At 39.6% G+C, this 22932-nt stretch overlaps 1 protein-coding gene across 1 annotated transcript in view; it reads left to right on the forward strand.

The window, feature by feature from the left end:
- MYO3B (myosin IIIB) overlaps nt 1–22932 on the forward strand; it is a 446006-nt gene that overhangs the window by 106878 nt on the left and 316196 nt on the right. Inside the window, exon 6 of the mRNA XM_055379151.2 lies at nt 16421–16486. Within this exon, the coding sequence (XP_055235126.1) occupies nt 16421–16486 (66 nt within the window). The remainder of the gene's footprint in view (nt 1–16420; nt 16487–22932) is intronic.

Below are 22932 nucleotides of genomic sequence, written 5' to 3' on the forward strand. Positions count from 1 at the left end.
CTAGTGGTGTGACCATAATGTAATTTAGCAAAACAATAGGGAAACCCAAATATACCTATGGAACAAGCATAGTGGAACTTGAGAAGAAAGAATAGGAAAGGCTGAAGAGGTCACATATGTGGGGCTAATCTTTCTTACCCCAGATCTCAGGTTTAGGGTACAAAACTAATTTCAGATCATGTCTGCTAGGATGACCAAACTCCTACATCAGCAGTAATAATAGCAAAAGATTATTGGGATGCTTATTTTATGACAGACTTTACTCTAAACACTTTATGTAGCAGCTCAATTCTCAAACTGCACTATGAGTTAGGCACTTTTAGTATTTGCATTTTCTAGGTTATAAATTTGATGTAGAGAGAAGCCAAGTAAATTGTTTTAGTTCACACAGCTAATAAATGGTGGTGTGCAGACTTGAATTCATAAAGCTTGGCTCCAGAGCTATGTTCTTTTTCACCATTTTAGGCTGCCTCCATCCCACCCCAATGATGGTGAAAAGTATAATTGTTGAAATGAAAAAAGTTAATTATGGATCTCATCAGATTTGAGATGGTAAAAGAAAGAATTAGTGAATCTGAAAAGAGATCTATAGAAATTAACCAACCTGAAGAACACAGAGGGAAAAAAGACATTGAAGAAAAATTAACAGAGCTACAAAGACCCATAAGACACCATAATGCATTACAAGATATATGTAAAGGAACTTCCAGAAGGAGGTGAGATAAATGTTCAACATTTTTTTTAAAAAATAAGAGGTCCAAACATTCCAAATTTGATGAAAACATTAGTCTACACAACTGAAAATCTCAACAAACCCAAAGTAGGATAAATACAAAGAGATTGAGACCTGTACACATCCTAGTTAAACTGTTGAAAGATGAAGAGAAAATCTTGAAATCAGCAAGGGAAAAATCAATTGATCATGTGCAAGGGAAGGTCAGTATGATTAATGGCTAACTTTTCATCTGAAAAATAGAAGTCAGAAGGCAGTGGGATGACATATTCAAAGTGCTGAAAAAGTTGTCAACCAGGAATTTTTTATGTAGCAAAATTATCCTTCAAAAAAAATGAAGTTAAAATAAAGGAGAGAACTTGTTGCTAGCCAACCCGCCTTACAAGAAATACTAAAGGTTGTCCTTCAGGTTGAATAGAAATGGTAACTGAAGTCCACAGTAAGAAATAAAGAGCACAGGAAATGGCATAGATGTGGGTTAATATGAAAGATTCTTTAAATATGTTTTTCTCATTTTCTCAGCCCTTCCCCGCCCCAAGTAGCTGGGACTACAAGCATGCACCACAATGCCCGGATAATTTATATTTAGTTTATTTTTTGTGGAGACAAGGTCTCACTGTGTTGCCCAAGCTGATCTTGAACTCTTGGGCTCAAGCGATCTTCCCACCCCAGTTCTTCCAAAATGTTGGGATTACAGGTGTGAAACACCGTGTCTGACCAGATGCTATTTTATAATGAAAATATAAGAAGTATATTTATTTATGGCATCACGTTCATAAAGCAGAAGCTATGAAAAATACAAGGAGATGCACATTGGTTGCAAAAGTTATTTAATGAACCTATCTCATTTTATGAGAAATAGATTTAAAAATTAAGATAGATTTAAAAATAAGCAACAGTGTATGTTTTTGTGAATGTTTCATGGGCACTTGAAAAGAGATGCATCCTCTAATTTCAAGGACAGGGTTTGAGATATCGATCTGTATACACTTAGTTTTAAATATAATTATATATTTATGATATATGTTATGTATGTCGTATGTAAATATTATTTATATATATATGTGCTTATACCTGCTATGAAGTCTACAGAGACATTCTCAAATTTCAAAAATGTAAGTAGTACAGACAACATTCTCTGACCACAATGCATTACAACTAGAAATAAACAAACAAACATAGAAAACAAAAAGTCCTTACCACCTGGGTATGAAAAAACAAAACCATCTTTAACAGGTCAGGTGAAAAAAATCAAAATGGAAATTGAAGAATACATAGAAAATAATAATTTTCAAAGTACTGTATAACCAAGCTGGGTGCAGTGTCATGCACCTGTAGTCCCAACTACTTGGGATGCTGAGGCAGTAAGATCACTTGGGTCCAGCATTTCAAGGCTGTAGTGCCCTATGATCATGCCTTTGAATAGCCACTGTAGTCCAGCCCGGGCAACATAATGATACCCCATCTGCTAAAAAAATCAAGAAACAAACAAGAAAACTCCATGTCAGAATTAATGGAAAATAGTTAAAGCAGGGATTAGAGGCAAATTCATAGCCCTGAATACCTATATTAATGATCCAGAAAGAATGAAAGCAAATGAATTAAGCTTTCCACCCAAGAAATTACAATTTTAAAAATCTAAATAAAACATAAGAAAGGATTTAATAAAATAGAAGTAGAAATTACTGAAGCAGAATGTAGAAACGTAGTAGAACCAATATATAAATCATGAGCTTTTTCGGGACAAAAATAATAAAATAGATCATTTATTAACTAACCTAATCAAGAAAAAAGATAGAAAGTTTAAATATACAAAAAATAAAAAGAGGGAAGTAACTACAGATACAGAGGAAGTTAAAAGAACTACTTATCTTAGTTCCTTGCGAATGAACTTGAACACCTTAATGAAAGGGTCCTTTTTCTAGGAAAATATAATTTAGTGAAAAGAAGGAGACCAGACAGACAAGAATGCAGCATTATTCACTAGTCATTCACAACTAGGGTAAAGTGAGAGAGATTACAGTTTCTTCTCAGGCATGTCTGGGACATGCCTGAATACTCAATGTGTTTCTGATGACTTAATGTTGATGTATTTATTTTTCATCTTAATTAAGATGCAGTATCAGTGATACACTTCCCCAGTTTCTGAAAATTCTTGTGTAAATACACTTGCTGGCACTGTGTGTTCCTGCTAGAAGAGTAGGCCGGGTGCAGTGGCTCATACCTGTAATCCCAGCACACTGGGAGGCCGAGGCGGGTGGATTTTGAGGTCAGGAGATTGAGACCATCCTGGCCAACACGGTGAAACCCCGTATCTACTAAAAATACCAAAATTAGCTGGGCGTGGTGGCACGTGCCTGTAATCCCAGGTACTCAGGAGGCTGAGGCAGGAGAATTGCTTGAACCCGGCAGGTGGAGGTTGCAGTGAGCCAAGATCACGCCACTGTGCTCCAGCCTGGTGAAAGAGCGAGACTCCGTCTCAAAAAAAAAAAAAAGTAGCAGCACTATAATATAGCACAGCTCCTCCACCTTCACCCCACTCCCACCCCAGGAAGTGACAACAGATTGATTTTTGAAAAAGAAATCTATGAAATAAACACTTATCTATTAGTCTCCAGTATCCTCCTTCCTATTTCTGTCCCCTCAAAAGGTTGCTAGGCAACCAGGTAGGAAAAAATGTCCAAAGCCCTTTTAAAGAGAAGACATGCTTACAATGTCATAAAAATAAATGTGTGCTTGCTCAGTTAGGCCCCCTTACAAACTGCCAGGACCCGCAGCATAATCCATTCAGGAGCAATTACTGCAATTGATCTTGAGGTTGGTGAAAACAATTGGCCATATTCTGGCTCAGTGGAGATATGACCCAAGCCATCCACGTGTGAGAGGGGATGCTGCTGTGGTGTCTTTTGCCCTTGAAAGAGGACGAATGTTTGGTAGTTACTGCTGGGGCCTCTCTGCCCGTGTGTGTGATTCTATTCTTGCAGTTAGTACAATCTCTAGAAAGCCTTTGTAGCGCTCACTGTTGTTGATAACCAGTCTTCCTCGGGAACTGCTACTACATCTCCTCTGGCATTTCATATATCCACCTGACTTTAAATGGAGCCTGTCAGCCTATGCTTCTGTGGGCAATGGCATGCACACTGTCTCTGGTGACCCAGGCTCAGATTGCTCTAAGGAACTGTACAGCCTTCCTACCTGGTGTGTGTGCCAGGGTCTGCTCATGGTGACAGGTGTTGATGTTCAGCTGCTAATTTCCCCCATTAGAGACAATGTGGTAGGATCTGATGGTACAATCTGTTCATCTGAGGTCTGCCCTGATTTTTTCTGTCTAGAATATAATGCTAACTTTATGGAAACAATAAAAGAAGAAATAGATGCACAATCTGCCCTTTAAATGGTTTTGCTTTGTTGAGGAAAAAAAAATCCATAGTAGTCAATTTCTTTTTGTCTATTACAAATTTATTAACAGTGTGTCGTAATTAGGTGCATGGCTTTGCCTTAGAGGACAAATGGTGCTTGTTGAACTGTGACGTTGGTTTTATTGTGGTAAAATGACCCATTTGGTTTTACCAGCTGTGACTTTGGAGGGAGCTAAATGACAGAAAACACGTAAAACTCAACAGATGAAAACATTCTCAGCTCATACTCTATCGCTGATCATTCAGCATCTCAAACAAAATGTTCTTTGGATTTGCTTCCTAGTGTCTTATAATCTGAAGAATGCTAATGCTTAAGTTGATAGGATGAACTGAAGAATAATATGCTTGAGTTGATGCTTAAGTTGATAGGATGTCAGAAGGGCAACTGGCTTATCATATCAGGCCTGGATTCTCCATTAATATGATATAAAATGCTCTAGCGGAATCTAAAGAAGTGGTGTCTCATTAACCAAGAATAAATCCCAAATGCAGAAACAAGATGGTTGTAATTGTGGACTTTGGAATTGGGCTGCCTGCATTTGAAGCTCAGCCGCACCATTACCAGCTTCTGAACTTCTCTAAGCCTCTGTTTTCTTATCTCTAAAACAGACTTGTTTATCTTCCTCATAGGGTTTATGTGAGGATTAAATCAGCACATTATTAGCACAGTGCTTTCACATAGTAAGTACTCAAGAAGTGTTAGCTGTTGTTATTATTATCATGAATGACTCAGGCTTCAGAAATATTAGACTTTGCAGAAAAATGGTCCAGCTTATAGGAAAGTCTTGGGTTCCTGACTGTACCTAAAAGAGCCAGGGGGAGACCCATGAATCAGCTCCCTTTGGCTGACTCCCTGTCTTTGACTTAGCACTCATGACTGAGTTGGTGAGAAATTGGGGCCCAGAAGAAAAAGGAGTTCTCCTTTTATGGCCATGATCCTGGCAAAAGAGCTTCGAATCACATGGACTTTCACTGGTTCCTTTACCTTTCTATGTTGGGCAAAATCCTAGAGGCAGAGCGACAGGAAAGAGTCAGAAAGGTGCCATGCCACCTGACTCCTCACTTTTTCAGCTCATACAACATTGGAATCATAGGAATGGAAACCCATAAAGAGATTAAGTCTGTATTTGTGGTCCTTTCCCGTCACTGGCCCCTTTGCTGGATCCCTTTTTCTACATTTTTATTCTTGACTGTCATTTATCCCAAGGAAGTTTTGGTCAATAAAGGTTTACAAAAGGATGCCTCACAGAACATTCCCATTTCAAATAAGGAACTTCTGGATTGAAAAACTATGAGTCTTAATGAGAAAATTTCATGCCAATCACAAGACATGTCTTTTTAAGTAGGGGAAGAGGGTTTCTATAATCTCTTCATTATCTCTCAAATATATGCAAGTGCTCCTAATGTCGGAGGAGACTGGACTCAGCCAGTTGACGATAGCTTGAAGTTGCCTATTGCAAGCCCCAAATTGAAATTCCTTAGAAGCTGGTTTTTCGTCTTTTTTTAAAGAGCGTTGTAACATTCCTGGCCTCTCTCTGTTTTCTAATTCACTTCGTTCCTGCACCTTTCAGCGCTGAATCTACCCTTTGCTCTGCTTTGTGATGCTGGAGTGGACTTGGTGAACATTTCTTCTTTGCCATGTGGCAGATATTAAGCTTTGTCAGCAGAGGGCACTAGAAGGCCACTGCAGGAGGAAAGAACGCTCTTGCAGGTTTCAGTGTGCTTTTTCCTAATTGCTTCTGTGGCCTTTGGCTCTCAGTGGCATTTGGGACACCCTGTGGTGCTCACCCTCCAGCGAATTCTTCTGGCACCTAATCTGGTGGCTTCTTAATGAATTTCAAAGGCACCCCAGCAGGTGGTCTTATGCTTGCCAGCCCTGGCTTGTCTCACCTCAGAGAACTTCACCACCGAGGCCCATAGTGATAGCCTTTCCACTGAGGCCTGAACCTCAGGCTTGGGTTTGGGGGCAGGGGCTCTTCCAAATTTGTTTCTTCTTGGGTACTCCATCTCAGTAGAGGTAGCAGCTGCTTCCAATACCTGCTATATCTGTATTCTTTAGAATTCTCTTTACTCCTTAGTATCTAATCCGCTGTTACAAGTTAAACATTCTTTTTTGTTTGGTTTGGTTTGGTTTTTTTTTTGAGATGGAGTCTCGCTTTGTTGCCCAGGCTGGAGTGCACTGGTACAATCTTGGCTCACTGCAACCTCCGCCTCCCAGGTTCAAGCAATTCTCCTGCTTCAGCCTCCCAAGTAGCTGGGATTACAGGCACCCACCACCATGTCCGGCTAATTTTTGTATTTTTAGTAGAGATGGGGTTTCACCATGTTGGCCAGGCTGGTCTTGAACCCCTGACCTCAGGTGATCCACCCGCCTCAGCCTCACAAAGTGCTGCGATTACAGGCGTGAGCCACTACGCCTGGCCTAAGTTAAACATTCTTTATATTAAATTTTCTTTGTTCAAATTTCTGGTGTGGTTTCTGTCTTTTGATTGGACCCAAAGTGATAGATGCTAGAGGATGAGAAGTGATGTATGCAGATGGTGAGTTTGGGGAGGAACTGGTCGTGCATGGTCCTGCTCTTTCCCTTCTGCTTTCTCCTGGAAGTTAGCCTGCCTGCTTGATTGCTCTCAGCATAGTTAAGCTCAGGGGCAAAGGCTGTGTTCCTGAGTGAGGTACCTGTGGTGGTCCAGCCCAGTTCCAAGACTGGCCAGATAAGTCTATCTCTACCTCTGCCTTTCAGTTTGAGAAAGCCCACTCCCTGCAGATGAAAGCTACATTCTCCAAGATCAGTTCTATCTATAATAAAGGTATTATTTTGGACCTTATCTGCTGACTGTGTTCATCGTGTTCAGAATCCAGGTAGGGAGAAGTCCTGTTTTTATTGCCACTCCCCTTTCCCCAACAATTTTCGTATAAAACAACTCTTAAAATAACTTGCCACCAGAAAAAGTGATTGATAAGCACGGCATGTTTAACCTTTGGCTTTAACTATACCCCGGCCCTCCCCCATACCACTGTGGTTTTTATCCCACCACACATATAAAGCTTTTTTTTTTCTTAAAATACTAATCTAATTGAGGAGTGATTCTACATCTCTCATTAGACACACTGTAATGATCACCTTCAAAGAACACACTTCCAAAGAACCCATGTAAACAGTCCAGAATTTGATGATGGAAAAGCATTTAGAGAACAACATGATCTATTTGAAACACATCTCTTTAAAATCATAATTTTTTTAAAAAAATTATGCATTTACAAATGTGTGTGAAAAAGAACAGGGTTGTGGTTTCCACTCTATATGTGAAGGACCACCTAGGAAAAGGGTCGTTAGCCAGCCCTGGGGCAAGGTCTACTTCCCTGACACACTGGACGTTAACAGTTGGAACTGATGATATTGCCGAGTTCTTACTGAAGGAGGAAATTAAAGAATGGATGTCAGTAAATGACCACATTGGCTCAGACAACAAGCCACACACCCACTTGTCCCCTCCATCATCTCTATTGACATGGCACCTTCTATTGTCCTTGACTTTCTCCTGCACTCTTCATGCATGGCTGAATTGCTTATGTGTCCTGTGTTTGTGTAAGGAGAGTACAGTAGAGGGAAAGATACCCCAATGTGCTTTAGAGATAATGAGAAAATGTGATTCATGCCTTTTGTGAACACTTACATTTTGAGGTAGTGGTCAAGGATTAATAGGGCTTGGTGACACCCCCAAACCTCTGCAAGTCATTCCCACAGGCCTGGGGTAATAATACCTGATATGGGAAACATGTAATCTTCATATTCTGGGATGACCTTTGAAGCAGATTGGTGCTGGGCTGGAAAGCCAGAGGACGTGAACACCTGTCACTTACTGACTATAGTGGTTAGGAATGGTTTATTATGAACTGTGTGATTCAATGTAGTAACTTTACATTTTAGTGATTATAGCCTAACATTGCAAATGGCATTATTTAAGGTATAGGACCAAACAGGTCATTAAGAATCAGAATCAAAAGAATCAACAAGGCTGGGTGTGGTGGCTCACGCCTGTAATCCCAGCACTTTGGGAGGCCAAGGCGGGCAGATCACAAGGTCAGGAGATCGAGACCATCCTGGCCCACATGGTAAAACCCTGTCTCTACTAAAAATACAAAAATTAGCTGGGTGTGATGGCACATGCCTGTATTCCCAACTACTCGGGAGGCTGAGGCAGGAGAATCGCTTGAACCCAGGAGATGGAGATTGAAGTGAGCTGAGATCACGCCACTGCACTCCAGCCTGGGTGACAGAGCAAGACTCCTTCTCAACAACAACAAAGAAGAATCAACAAGCTTGAAATTTAACTACAAGCTTTTGCTTTTCTCCTTACTACCTTTGGTAATTCCTTCAGTTACTGTAAAGTATCATAGTTATTAATCATAGAAGCTTCACTTTCTTAGACAGTGGTAATCTAAGGCTGAGATGTGATCTAGGAGCATTTTGCCTTTGCTTTCTTCCAGACATTTCCCCATCTAATGTTCTCCTTACACACCTCTCCTTCTCTTCCTTTTCCCTACTTTAAGGGATTGACCCTGATTGGGAGGTGCCTTTGTGGTGGATTTAGCACTTAGCACGGATATCTTTTCTAACCTGGACGAATCTTTCACATTTAATGATGGTATAGTATGTAGCATTGTGATACTGATTTCTGTTTCATTTTCATATCATCTATTTTCTAATTATAAATGCCTCCAACTATTTCTGTAATTTTTTCAAATGTTTTCTCTAGTGGAATTATTAGCATATATATATACTATATATAGTATATATATAATGTATAAATATATATATTTGAAAGACAGTCTCACTTTGTCACCCAGGCTGGAGTACAGTGGCTCCATCTCGGCTCACTGCAGCCCCGACCTCCCAGGTTCAGACGATCCTCCTGCCTCAGCCTCCCAAGTAGCTGATACTACAGGCACCTGCCACCATGCCTGGCTAAGTGTTGTATTTTTAGTAGAGACAGGGTTTTGTTGTGTTGCCCAGGCTGATCTTGAACTCTTGAGCTGAAGTGATCTGCCCGCCTCAGCCTCTCAAAGTGCTAGGATTACAGGCATGAACCACCACACTGGCCACATATGCGTATTTTGAATATATCTTCATCTGTCTCACGTATGCTGAGGTTATTACCCAGGGATACCCACCACTGGAACGAGGTAGCAGATTCTTGCAAGTGGAACCCAGCAATAAGGTTCAGTGTTTGTAGCTGCTGGAATCGAACCACTGAAGGAGTTTTGGCCCACAGAGCACTATTCATAATCCTGTGGGACCATTTGCTGATTGCTTCCTCCTTGGCTGTAGCTCTGTTGCCCCCACTGCTCTGAAATTGCTCACTGAGCCACCCCCAGAAGATGCGGCAGTATATTCTCTCTTTGCATTCAAGTTTCTTGGAAGGATACTAAGTGTTCATTTGTCAGTGCTTTTGCCACCTAAGAAATATTTTAAAAGTTTGAAATCCCATATGACATGTGGCATATGTAAGCCATTTCAGCCTTCTTTCTAGTAGTAACAAAAACAGAAACAACCTAAATGTTCACCAATACATGAATGGCTAAATAAACTATAGTTACCCACTTTGTGGAATGCCATTTAGGTATGAAAGTGATATGGATGAACTTTAAGCTGTATTACTGAATGGAAAAAATAAGTACCAGGACATTTTTGTGGTGTATATTCCCATTTCTGTTGGGATTATACACTCAACTATATTATAAAAATTATAAAAATTAAGGCCGGGTGCGGTGGCTCATGCCTGTAATCCCAGCACTTTGGGAGGCCAAGGCAGATCACCTGAGGTTAGGATTTCAAGACCAGCCTGGCCCACATGGTGAAACACTGTCTCTACAAAATTTAGCCAGGCATGATGGCAGGTGTCTGTAATCCCAGCTACTTGGGAAGCTGAGACAGGAGAATCACTTGAACCTGAGAGGCAGAGGTTGCAGTGAGCCAAGATCGCTCCATTGCACTCCAGCCTGGGTGACTGAGCGAGACTCTGTCTCAAAAAAAAAAAAAAAAAAAAAAAAATAATAATAATAATAATAATAATATATTGTCCAATTTATATTGTGACATTTACTTACAACACAGAAAAACAGTGTGTGTGTGTGTGTGTATATATATATGTATATAAAATATTTATAGCAGATACTACAAATTCATGTAATAAAAGGTCTAAAAGAATACAACCCATACTGATAATGGGGAGGAGACTGTATAATGAGGAGGAATTTTGCTTTTTATTCTCTACATTCCACTATTGGGGATTTTTTTTTTCTCTGTCGCCAGGCTGGAGTGGAGTGGTGCCATCTTGGCTCACTGCAACCTCCACCTCACAGGTTCCAGCGATTCTTCTGCCTCAGCTTCCCGAGTAGCTGGGATTACAGGTGCAGGCCACCACACCTGGCTAATTTTTTTTTTTTTTTTTTTAGTATGGATGGGGTTTCACCATGTTGGCCAGGCTGGTCTCGAACTCCTGACCTCAAGTGATCTGCCTGCCTTGGCCTCCCAAAGTGCTGGAATTACAGGGGTGAGCCACCATGCCCAGCCAGGGAATGTTTCTTACACTGAGATGAATCATGTATTACAATTAAATGTAAACTTTTAAAAATAATTAATTTTGAACAGGTAAGATGTGACTTAGGGAGAAAAGCAAATTTAGGAACAGCTGGGGCAAGACAGAGAGACACAGACACAGACACACGACTAACTATTCAACTTTATTAATGGGATCTACCAATTGTAATCAGAATGGCAGCTCTGTTGCTGTAGTTAATACTATCAGAACAGTTAATTACACTCAAATGTCTTGCTTTCTTGCTTTTATGAGTAAGTAAATAGAATGTTTTTTTTAACACATTCCTAAGTGTTTAACTGGATGTTAACAATTGTTTCTTAGTTATTATACTTCATTCTTTCTATCTTCCTCTGTTATTCCCCTTCTCCCCTAACACCCTCCTCCCCTAGTTAGCTGATTTATGTCCCCTCTGTCAACAGAGGTCCTGCTTTAAAATTCACAACTTTCAAGAAGCCCTTCTTAATTAACTGTGCCTCACTGAGAAATTTTTTACTCAGCATCTCCTTGGTGAGTGTGCTTTAATGTTTGAGGGCTTCATTTTGCACCTTCTTGAGGCATTGTTTGCTAATTGGTTTTCTGTCATTTTTTTTTGCATATATGTTCTCTTAATTCATCTTCCAAAGTAATGGACTCTTCACAAGATAAAATACAGAAGAGTGAGGTATATGGGCGTTGGAGACAGAAATACCTGAATTTAAAACCTGGTTCTTCCAATTTTTGCTGAATGTTTTTTAGAAAATTTCTTCTTTTAAGTTGCATTTTCTTCACTTGTGAAACTGGAATAATTCCTATTTAATAGGATTATTGCAATGTTTAGTTGACCTACATGTGAAGCACTTGGCATGAAGCTTTGTGGTAGTAAGCACTCAACATATGATGGTTATTGGTATTCATCTCCTTCTGTCTCTGACCCACCATGTATGTGTGTATAATGGTTGTGACATCAGCTAATGTCTACAATGAGGTTTAAATCATGATTTATTTGCTCATTTTGGTTATATATATTCAGGGACCTGGCGACATTTGGGCTTCAAAAGTAGAGGAATGAGGCTTATATTTTCAAATCCAAATCAAGTCAATACTCCTTTATTCTTCAAACCTGCTTGCTGTGAATAATTTAGTTGGAATTTGCTGATTTCCAAAAGAGCTGTTCCATATTTGTCTAATTTTATGCTACTTTGAAGACCAAGTCACATTTTGTCATATCACCATTTCTTGGCCTACCTGCAACATGTATATGTTTGTGTGCATTCATTCAAAAAATTTACCGAGTATTTCTGTGCTGGGCACTATAGATACACATGAAACATGAGTAGGAGCCTGCCAGGTGGACAAATTAGGGAGAGTATTCTAAACTGGAGGTACATCATGTGCAAAGGCCCTGAGGCATGAAAGAATAGGACCTGTTTTGGAGCTACAAGTACTGTGCAGCACAGTGCTACAGCATCTGGTGAGCAAGTGATTTAAGATGAAATCAAGTAGACAGGTAGGTGGCAGGCAAGACCATTTGTATATATCATGCAAAGGAGTTAACATTTTATCATTCTGGCAGTGTGCATCTGCTGAAGAATTTTGAGGAAGGAAACAATGAGGTCATATTTTTATGTTATAAAGAAATTCCAGCTACCAAGTACAAGAGGGATTAGAGGGGTATAAGGTAGAGGGAAGGAGAAAAACAAGAAGGACATTGGAGTAGTATGGGTATGAGTTGATGAGTAACTGGACTAGGATGTGAAAGAGGGGACAGGTTATGAGTAAGGGATTTAGGAAGTAGAACTGAGAAGACTTGATATTTGATTGGTGTATTAGTTTTCTATTACTGTCATAACAAATCACCACAAACTTAGAGGCTGAAAACAACACAAATTTGTTATCTTATGGTTCTTTAAGTTAGAAGTCTGCCATGGGTCTCAGTGGGCTAAAATCAAGGTGTCAGTAGGGCTGTACTCCTTTCTTAAGGCTGAGGGGAAATTTATTTTCTGGGTCATTCAGGTTATTAGCAGAATTCATTTCCTTGCATCTGTAGAATTGAGGATCTCATTTCTTTGCTAGATATCAGCTGAGGCCCATTTCCATCTTCCAGATGCTGCCTGCATTCCTTGGCTCATGGCCACTTCCTCCATTTTCAAAGGCAGCAATGACGGGTTAAGTCCCTTTCATACGTTGAATCTCTCCTGCCTCTTCTTTTTTCTTTCTGCCTCCCTCTTCCACTTTAAAAGACTCATGTGATTAAGTTGGGTCCATCCAGGTAATCCAAGACAACCTCCCCGTCTCTAGGACCTTTACCTTAATTACATAAATAAAGTCCCTTTGCCATATGAAGTAGCATATTAATAGGTTCTGAGGATTAGAATGTGGACATCTTCGAGGGAGCCATTATTCTGCCTGCTTTAATTGGATATGGGGTTAAGGGAGAATGTAGAATCCAGGTTTCTGACTTCAACAACCGGGTGGGATGCAGCCTTAAGAAAGGAAGATGTTTGGTTTTGAACATGTTGACCTTAACATGTCTCTGGGAAATCAAAATGCAACCATCTAGTAAGTAGTCAGATGCACCAGCTAAAAGGCAGACAAGAAATCAAGGCATGTTAGGAAGCTGTCAACATACAGTAAGCCCTCAGTGAATGCATGGAATGGGAAGAGAATAGGGAGAAAAACAGGATTCTGGGATCAATAATGTTTTAGCTGCAACAGAGACAGGAGCACTCACAAATGAAACAAAAGAATAACCTACATGGTTTCCCTTCACTGGTGTTCTTTCTGGGTTGTGAGAGAATTAGAATTTATATTGCCAGTCCAAACAAAGTATTGCAAAGTCTTCAAATTCATTTGGTTTTCATTATATCAGATAATAATCTTTCACAAGATCTTGCTTTACTGAACCAAAGTAGGATGAACTCCAGGAAAGGCAGGACATTTACAGGATCAAATGAGGTTCTCTTAACCAACTTGCTATGATGCTGGGCTTCAGAGAAGGTGTTTCCTTGTGTGGTGTTTATGTGAAGCCATAGAGGGTTGGTGGTGACCTGGGTGAATGGTGGTTTGCTGCCATTCTCCTCAGGCCAACAACTAAACAATACCCCTTGTGCATATTTCCTGCTGAGAAAGAGACTGAAAACAGGAGGGTACATTGTTCTCTATACTAAAGTGGATATTCACCATCCATTTCTTATTGGACCCTTGCCAGGTCACTCTCTACTTATAGAAGAGAGATGCCCCTTCCCTGCTGGGCTGACCAGTGTTGAGCCTACTAGTGTCATTTCAGTCAAATCTACTCAGTCTCTCTACAAATGACTTAGTCATGGTGAGCTGCTTTGGGGGTGAATTAAGTCTATTAGACAGTAGATTGCTTAAGCAGCTCTTCTCTGTGGGACTGATCTTAGAACAGAATGATCAGGAAACCTGAGAAGATCAAGGAAAGTGTAAATCCTGGATAGGGCTGTAGAGATGATCTAGGATAACGGACTCACTGAAAGATATAGCACCAAAGCTGCCCACAGAGGTGAGCTGGCAGGGCTTGTAAAACCTCAGATAGCCACAGGCAGTAAGAACTGCTCAGTCAAACTAGGATTGAAGCTGAAGTTATGTGATGGTGGTACTAGGGAAAGATGAAGGCATATGTTGTTGAATGGAGTGAATAATAAAGAGGCAGCCTCGTCCTTTGTCTCTGATCCAGCAGAAGGGGGAAAAAAATTTAACTGCTATTCTTTCTGGGTAATACACAGATAATTTACAGGTTTTTGAATTATAAGATATGAAGGGTAACTAAATTCATATGCAGAACAGATAAATCATCTCCTTCCTCTAATCATTCTTCCTTCTCATCTTATCCTTCCCCCCTGCTCTCTCTTCAGATCCAAAAGATCATATATAGTCTAGCCTCAACAAATTAGGTTTTTTGGACTTACTATGCTTTTTTACATCCTTGTGTCTTGGTACGTATTGTTTTCTGAGCCTAAAATGGCTTCACTCTCCTTCTCTATCTTGAAAAATCCAATCTAATTTTCAGGAGCCAGCTCAAGTTTATCTTCTTTATAAAGTCTTTTGAGACTGCCTAGATTGAGTAAGCAGCATCTTAATTATTCTACCCACATATGGTGCTTGTGCTTCTAGTATATCACTTATCATATTATGTTCTAATCATATGGTAGGAAAATACTCGGAAGGGTTATCTGACTGAGGATTAGACTCAGCTGCATGTACCAGTGGCTTGAAGAAGATGGAAGTTTATTTCTCTCTCTTAGTAAGGAAGATTAGGCGGAAGCAGACTAGAGCTGGTCTGGCAGCTTTGCAATGTCATAATGAATCCAGTTTTCTATCTGTTTGCTTTGTCATATTCAGCTCATAGTTTTCACTTTCAAGTTCATCTGATGTCCACAATGGCTGCTCAAGCTCTAGCCATCATCCCATGCTCTAAAAAGAAAGAAAGGGGAAGGAGAAGAATGGTATGTCTCCCCTCTTTTAAGGAGACTTTCTGGAAATACCATATAATACTTCTATTTATATATCATTGACTAGAACTTGGTCACAGAACCACATCTAGCCGTAAGGAACTCAAGAAATTGTAATCTTTATTACAGCAGCAGTATGCTGAAATAAAAATTGTACTATAAGAAATGAGAAGATAATGGATATCGAGGGGCAAATTGCGATCACATTATCTGATGTATATTTATTTCTGGTAATTCTTGCTGCTTCCCATTCCTCTGCCTATTGAATCTGAGCAGTCCATGGCTTTAGGAAGCAGTTAGAATCAAGGTAAAATCAAGGATCACATATGATGGCTTTAAAATTTACAGCCATAATTCATGTGTGCAGAACTGTCACTTTCTTCATTTTCTGAACTTGAGTTGCCAACAAGCCCTTATTTCCATGTATTGCTAGAAAAAAGTCTCATCAATTAAAGGTAATATAGTCACTTCTGTTTTGAAATCAGATCTCTTCGTGGTATTCAACCAAATCAGGGCTCTTACCCCATCCCCACCCCTCTTTTTTTTTGCCCTCTCACCAGGAGGTGGTCTGCTTACCTAAAGTTCTTTCTGCCATTCTCTCATTCTCTCGGACATCCAATTATTAGGTATGGTATATGTCTGTCTCCTTCTCTACCCAGGAACTTCACGGAGTCTGGGACATTGTTTTGACTGTCTGACTTTCTCCAGTGCTTATTGCAGACGTTGATACATAGGAAATAGTTAAAAATGTGACTATGAATTTATGAGTATACTTTAATTGCATCACATAATAAATTCAAATGGTACCATAATGATCTGAAAATCCTGTACAATTAAACGTCTATTTCACTAAAGCCCCTAGCACTATGTTTATAGCTTTCTTATAGCACTAATAATCCTCAGCTCTGTTATAGTAGTTTGTGTGCTTGCCTCACCCCTCATTAGGGTATCTGCTTCTTGAAGAATGTTCCTGATCTTTGTAACTTTCACAGGTCCTGAGAAGGCCAGGGACATAGTAGGTCTTCAGTCAATGAAAATGAATGACTACAGGAATAAGGGTTGGCACTTTATAATCTACCACTAAAAAATGACTCTCATATGAGAACAAACAGATTTTATTAGAGCTATTTAGAATGATATCAATAAAAACAAGTTGATATTTTGCCTTTAATGAAACTCTTCTTTTTTAAGAAAAAATTGCTGTTATTTTTTCAGAAATCCTCCACCTACTTTACTTCATCCAGAAAAATGGTGTGAAGAATTCAACCACTTTATTTCACAGTGAGTATTTCTTCCACTAAAAATTGCCCATCTAGCAAGGCCTTGAGCAGTGATTGGAGAAATCCAGGATGTCGAATTTACTTGACACTAGAGGTTGTTATGCCTGTTAGCACGTTATGACTCAGGGTTTGTTCTAGTAAATGATAGAAGATGCCTTTGCAAGATGTGAAAAGTAAGGCATTCCATTTGACTCTCAATTATAATAAGTCCTTCTTATCATATGGGTCACATTTATCTGAGAACCTACTTTGTCTTAGGGCAAATATTGACAACTTGTCATGTTTAATGGGGAGAGATGAAACATCTAAAAATCTGATGCCCACATTAGGACCAAAGAGAAGACAGAAGGTAGCAGCCTCCAACAGAGTTTTTGCAGTGTGAAAGTTGGGCTTGCTCTAGGATCTGTGGCATGGGAACAAGGGTCCAGTTTCCAAGATGATTGAGGGACAAAGTAGAATCTCAGGCTTGGGGTACCAAGGTAAGGTATCCCAGCCAAGGCTCAAGGTATGAGGAACAAAATGAAGGCCAAGATGATGGTGTGACATACCTGGTAGGAGCTATGTCACTAGGCAAGTATTGCTGGGACTCAGACAGGAGCAGAATCAACAGTGAAACCAACAGTGGCTCAGTGCTGGGGTCATGGGCTTTTGGACCACACTGGTCCTAAGTCTGAGAAAGATACTCAGACTACTGGAGGAGGTTACAGGGCCCCAAGCTGGGGGCCTGGTGAATTGAGGGGACAGGAATCTAGACCAGGCATTACCAACCATACCAAGGCACAGGAGCTTGGAAGAAGTACTGTGGGATCTAGTATATGAAACAAGGTGTTCAGAGGTCGTGGGAGGAGAAAAGAAGTGACCAAAATAGCTGATAAATAAGAAGTGGGGAAGGGTCAACACAAATTTTTCTAATTTATGCCTCTGTGCAAACTTAGCTTTCACAAAGAAGCCAGGCAATAAAGCAAAGTGGGTCTTTTGATCATCTTCCTTAATAAATCACAGTACAGATCAACAATCTCTTATCCGTATTTCCAAAATCCAAAGAGCTCCGAAAGATAAAAGTTCTTTTGTAGTTGAGTCATTTAGCAGCAAAACCTAACCTTATGTGAACTGATTTGATGGTAACATATGACCTTAACTGTGAGGCTATTTATAGTTGTTATTCATCTTACTTGATGTGAATATTCATGTGTTTGGCAGCAGATATATTTGTTTGATTATAGTGTGCTGCCCCAGATCCTGCTGGGGCTGTTACATAATATACAGTAAATGTACCAGTTTACCTTTGTAAAATTCGATAAAATTCTGAATTCCAAAATACATTTGGCTCCAGGGGGTTTGTGTAAACAGCTATGAACCTATATTTCAGTTTCATTTTCATTTCAAATATAGTATAGTTCAGGGTCCCTGAATTTGTTTGCTTGTCCTATCCCTCCTGGACTTTTGCCATGTTCCTCAGGAAAGGGGAGTGGAAAAGAACTCAAAGACCCCTACTAAGAAAGACTGTGTTGGAACATGACCATGAAGTTGAAGGTCAGGGGTGGAGGGTATCTCGTTGTCCCTTTAGCCCCACGTTGACATTTTTGTCCTGGCTGCAGAATGCACTAGGAGCAGCCGCCAGTCAAAGGTGATGGTGTCAGGCCATGTTGAGAGGAAAAACAGATACTTGTAGGAGGGATGATGCTCACATAAGAGCAGTGGAAGAGCCACTTCCAGAGGTTTGGGACCCAAAAGAGTAGGTGGAGGGAACTAAAGGGCTGAAGACATGCTGGTAGCTTGGGACCACATTTCAGACCACCCCAAGGAAACAAATCTGGGAGCTAAGGTTCCAGTGATTTTGCTGGTAAAGGCTGGATCCAAAGATTTTTCCTTTTCATTTCATTGCTGCACACAGATACCCTTGATTGACCTTGTCTAAGCTGTTGTCCTAGAAAAATCCATTACATATTCACTAATATGCCTTCCCATACCAAACTCTCCTGATGCCTCTAAAAATGTGATTTGACTCACAAAACTTTGGCTTCTGTATACTTTTTCAAGAGTATGTTCGTAATCATAAACTAAGCACAGTATTCCTTGGATGGATTTGAGAATAAAGGTACATAATTGATGACAGAGATTGGACTGTACACAATGCAGTTGACTCTTAAACAATGCAGCGGTTGGGGTGCTGACTAGCCCCCACCTTGTGAAGTCAAAAATTGCCTATAACTTTTGACTCTCCAAAACCTTAACTACTGATAGCTTACTGTTGACTGGAAGCCTTGCTGATAACATAAACTGTTGATTAATATGTATTTTATGTGTTATATGTATTATATGCTGTATTCTTACAATAAAGTAAGCTAGAGAAAAGAAAATGTTATTAGGAAAGTCATAAGGAAGAGAAACGTGCTTACTGTTCATTACTGGAAGTGGATCATAATAAAGGTCTTCATCCTCATCTTTTTCACGTTGAATAGGCTGAGGGGGAGGAAGAAGAGGAGGGGTTGGTTCCGCTGTCTCAGGGTTAGCAGAGGTGAAAGAAAATCCATGTATAAGTGCATCCGTGCAGTTAAAATCCATGTTGTTCAAGGGTCAACTATGCAGAAATTCCTCCATAACACTGATAGTTCCTTATGGCAAATCCTATTATATGCCAATTCAAATCTGCTATGTTTTTCCCAATTCTGAGAATTTCAGATGCACTCATTCTGAGTTGCAAAAGGTCTTGAATACTAGAATGGAGGGCTAAACACAGAAAACAATGCCTTTGAGTATGCATACTGTCAGGAGCAAAGCAAAAAGCATCCTGTTGAAATTGCAAGGGAGGGAGAGTCTGGAAAGTTTATAATGAATCAGGAAGGCAGTTAGAAATTAAGTGATTATGTGGTTTATTACTAGTTTAAGATGGAAATATGTCATCAGTCTTCTTTTTGTTTAATGAGTTGTCTTTACAGTTTTTTATTAGTGAAAAATTTTATATAATAGGTGTTTATAGATTCCTTCTTGACCTCAGCCCTCCAATCCTGTTTTCCCATAACATCTTAGGTTCTTCAACCATAAATTCTTCTGCAATATTTTTGGGAATATTTCTCAAAATTGGGAACTGATTATTATATTATATATCTTTAAATTGAAGCCTGCCCACCATTCCCAAATAATATACTTTCTTTTTTTTGTTTGTTTGTTTTGAGACAGAGTCTCACTGTGTTGCCCAGGTTGGAGTACAGTGGCATGATCTTGGCTCACTGCAACCTTGGCTTCCTGGGATCAAATGATTCTTGTGCCTCAGCCTCCCAAGTAGCTGGAATTACAGGTGTGTGCCACCAGGACCAGCTAGTTTTTATATTTTTAGCAGAGATGGGGTTTCGCCATGTTGGCCGGGTTGGTCTCGAACTCCTGACCTCAAGTGATCTGCCCACCTCAGCCTCCCAAAGTGCTGGGATTACAGGTGTGAGCCACTGAGCCCAGCCCCAAATAATATCCTTTCATTCTGTAGAGGAGACTGCTGACACTAGGCTGCCATTACTCAGCCTATCAAATGCAGTTTGACCAAATGCTGTGCATTATATTTATTCAAATCTCTAATTCAGTATAAACAATGATATTCACTGGGTTTGAAATGTCTATTTAAAGAGAGAGCCTTAGTTTGTTTTTATACTTATCTTGCTCTTATTAGGAGTCAAGGGAAAGAAAGATGGAGGATTAAGACCTTCAGATTATAAGCTTTTCATTATTGGAGGGACTGGGCTGGAGAAGATGATTATCTGGTAATTTTAGGAAAAGTTTCTTTTAACCTGAATTATACAGATAATTGCTTCAGTTCCCTTTGTAGACCAAGACATAGTAAATCTAACTGTTTCTCTTTAACGAATAAATAGGACTAAAAGTTCCTTAACAGCTTTAAGACCTTTAATACTTTGTCCTCATGTGACTACTGAGCCGTAACAGAGTCAATTCAATACTCTAGGTCTTTTTTAGTCCATGCTGGTCACTGCCCACCAAAAGATTTCGTATTGACTGCTGCAGGGATCTGAACAAGCTGGTCTGGCTGCAGCCTAGTGATTATAGCTATGTAGACAGGGCACAGGGGTGTGTGTGTGTGCATGTGCATACGCGTGTAGGAGGGCCAGGAAGGCAGGAAAGCAGGAGCACTGGGGATGTGGCTTAGTGTGTTTCAGATTTATTTCCAGCCTCCTTAATTTGGAGATAGTAAGAGAGGTTTTTTAAAACATCTAAAAGTCTAAAATACTATTAGTAAACCTGTTTGGGGGTTTTAAAAGAAGCATCAGCCTGTTTGGTTCTGAAGCTTTGGTTGTTAGTGATAATTGATTCATTTATATTCATTAGTTATGCGTTTGCCAAAGCATGATTCCTGACAGCTTAGTTATGATAAATTAAATGCAGTGCTCACATAAATTCTGCACTGCTTTTAATCCATATGCTAGGACCCTGCTTGATGTGTTTTGTCACCTCTGTAATGTGTGGTTGGCTTTGTAGAGATTTCATTATCAGCCCTTTCCCCTATGACTAAAGCTATTTGCATAACAAGTTTATCTGGTTCAAGTACCAGCCAGACTTCTGCTTTGTCAGGAGGCTCCATTCAGAAGTAGCCTTTTGATAAGATAAAAATAATTTTCATTTTGTCAACTTCACCTTGGTCCTAATGGATGTCACTTTTCTTTTTAAGTTCAAGCTAATTTCAGGTCTTTGGAATCAACTACAAAAATACTTACCAAGTCATTGGTCACAAGGTATCTGTGAGCTATGCTTTCTCATTTTGCCTCTAAAACTTTACGGGTTTTATTAGGAATTAAATTTAGGACCTCATCATCAATGGCCCTTGAGCCGATTATTGAGACAATCAAGATGGATTTCTCTTGGTCAAGGGCAATTCCACCAATAGCATCATGGCTGCTCAGCTTTGGATTTAATGATGACTTGAACTACATGGTCACCTGCACATGAACTGTTCTTTCTTGAGGTGGCTGGCTTGGGTAGTATAGGGGAGAAAAAGTAATATCTTTTCATCACCTATTGTGAGGTTAATGGCTGACATTCTTACAACAAAAGACAGATTAACAAGAGAAAAGTGGAACAAATTTATTTAATGTAAGTTTTATGTGACACAGGAGCCTTCACTCAAAAACCGAGTGAAAACTACTTTTGTGGTTAGGTTTAACGAATGATGGACAGTTGTATAGAAGTATGATTGAACAAAAAAGGCATATGATCTAATGGTAATAAACTGGGGGAAACTTAGCAAGTCCTCAGATTCTTCTCAGCCTCTCTGTGTAACATTTCTTCCTTCTGATTATACGGCAGGTCACCTGTCACATGAGGATCTTCAAGAGAGAGAGGGTGGGAGAAGGTCAGAGGGACCTTTCTGTTTTTGTGGTTTTCTTAATTGTCTTCTGCTTAAAATACTCAGTATACTGAGGGGCCATATTTTGGGGTAGCATTTCCTGAACTGCATCAGCATCTAGCATACTGGTGTGTCTATTTCTCATTTCTCAGAGTGAGCATTGTGGCTGAGCCCTGCCATTTAGTCATCAAATGTTGAAGCAGCCTTTCCTAGCCCTCTAAATGACATTCAAATGGGTATAAGCAGTTGCCCTGAAAGTTAACAAGATAAGATCATTCTGAGCCCTAAAACTACTAAGACTAATGGTCATTTGCATATGTTTATTCTTTAAAAATTGAAACTCAGATCTGGAACATTTGCTTTCACTGTAGGCCTGAATGCTGATAAAGCTAACCATTTTGGGGTGGTTGTTTGCTTGACATTGATTGTATTTCCCTGAAGGCAAGAGTTCTCAGCTCTTAGCCTTTCTCCATTTTGTGTTTCAAGGCTGCTTAATTCCACATGGCTTTATAGTGTCAATGAACAACACACTTGCAGTGATAAATATTGTAACTCAGTGATTAAGTTCCACAGATATTCTTGGCTATTTACGTCTTGTCGGATTCTCAGGAGGCCATGCAAAGGGTTAATACTTCCTAGAGTAGAAGGATACAATAACCTTTATTTACATTACTTCACAAATTCATAATTTTAATTAAAATGAGCAGTGGTATCTCTAGTGACAGACTCTCTCCATTTTAGATTTATTTAGCCAATGATTAGCTATTATGATTTCTTGAATTAATTAGCATCTCTTGAGCTACAGGGAATTAGTGAATCAAAAAAAACTCATGGAGAAGCTCAAAATTAACACAAAAAATAAGTTAACCCCCCCCGAATTATCCACTCCTCACTTAACATATATTGATCAATATACTTATAAATGCAACTCAAATCCTTTCTTATTTTGAAATATTGGGATTTTGTTTTTCATGAGAAGAACAAATAAAGCTGTGTGTGAATTTCAAGATTATATCTCCCTGAAGAGTGTCTAATTTAGATTACCTCATAGATCATCTAAACACACCAAGGGCCTGATTTGATCTCACTTATACCCTACT

The sequence above is a fragment of the Gorilla gorilla genome, chromosome 11 (genome assembly GCF_029281585.2).
Source record: "Gorilla gorilla gorilla isolate KB3781 chromosome 11, NHGRI_mGorGor1-v2.1_pri, whole genome shotgun sequence".
Classification (NCBI taxonomy): domain Eukaryota; kingdom Metazoa; phylum Chordata; class Mammalia; order Primates; family Hominidae; genus Gorilla; species Gorilla gorilla.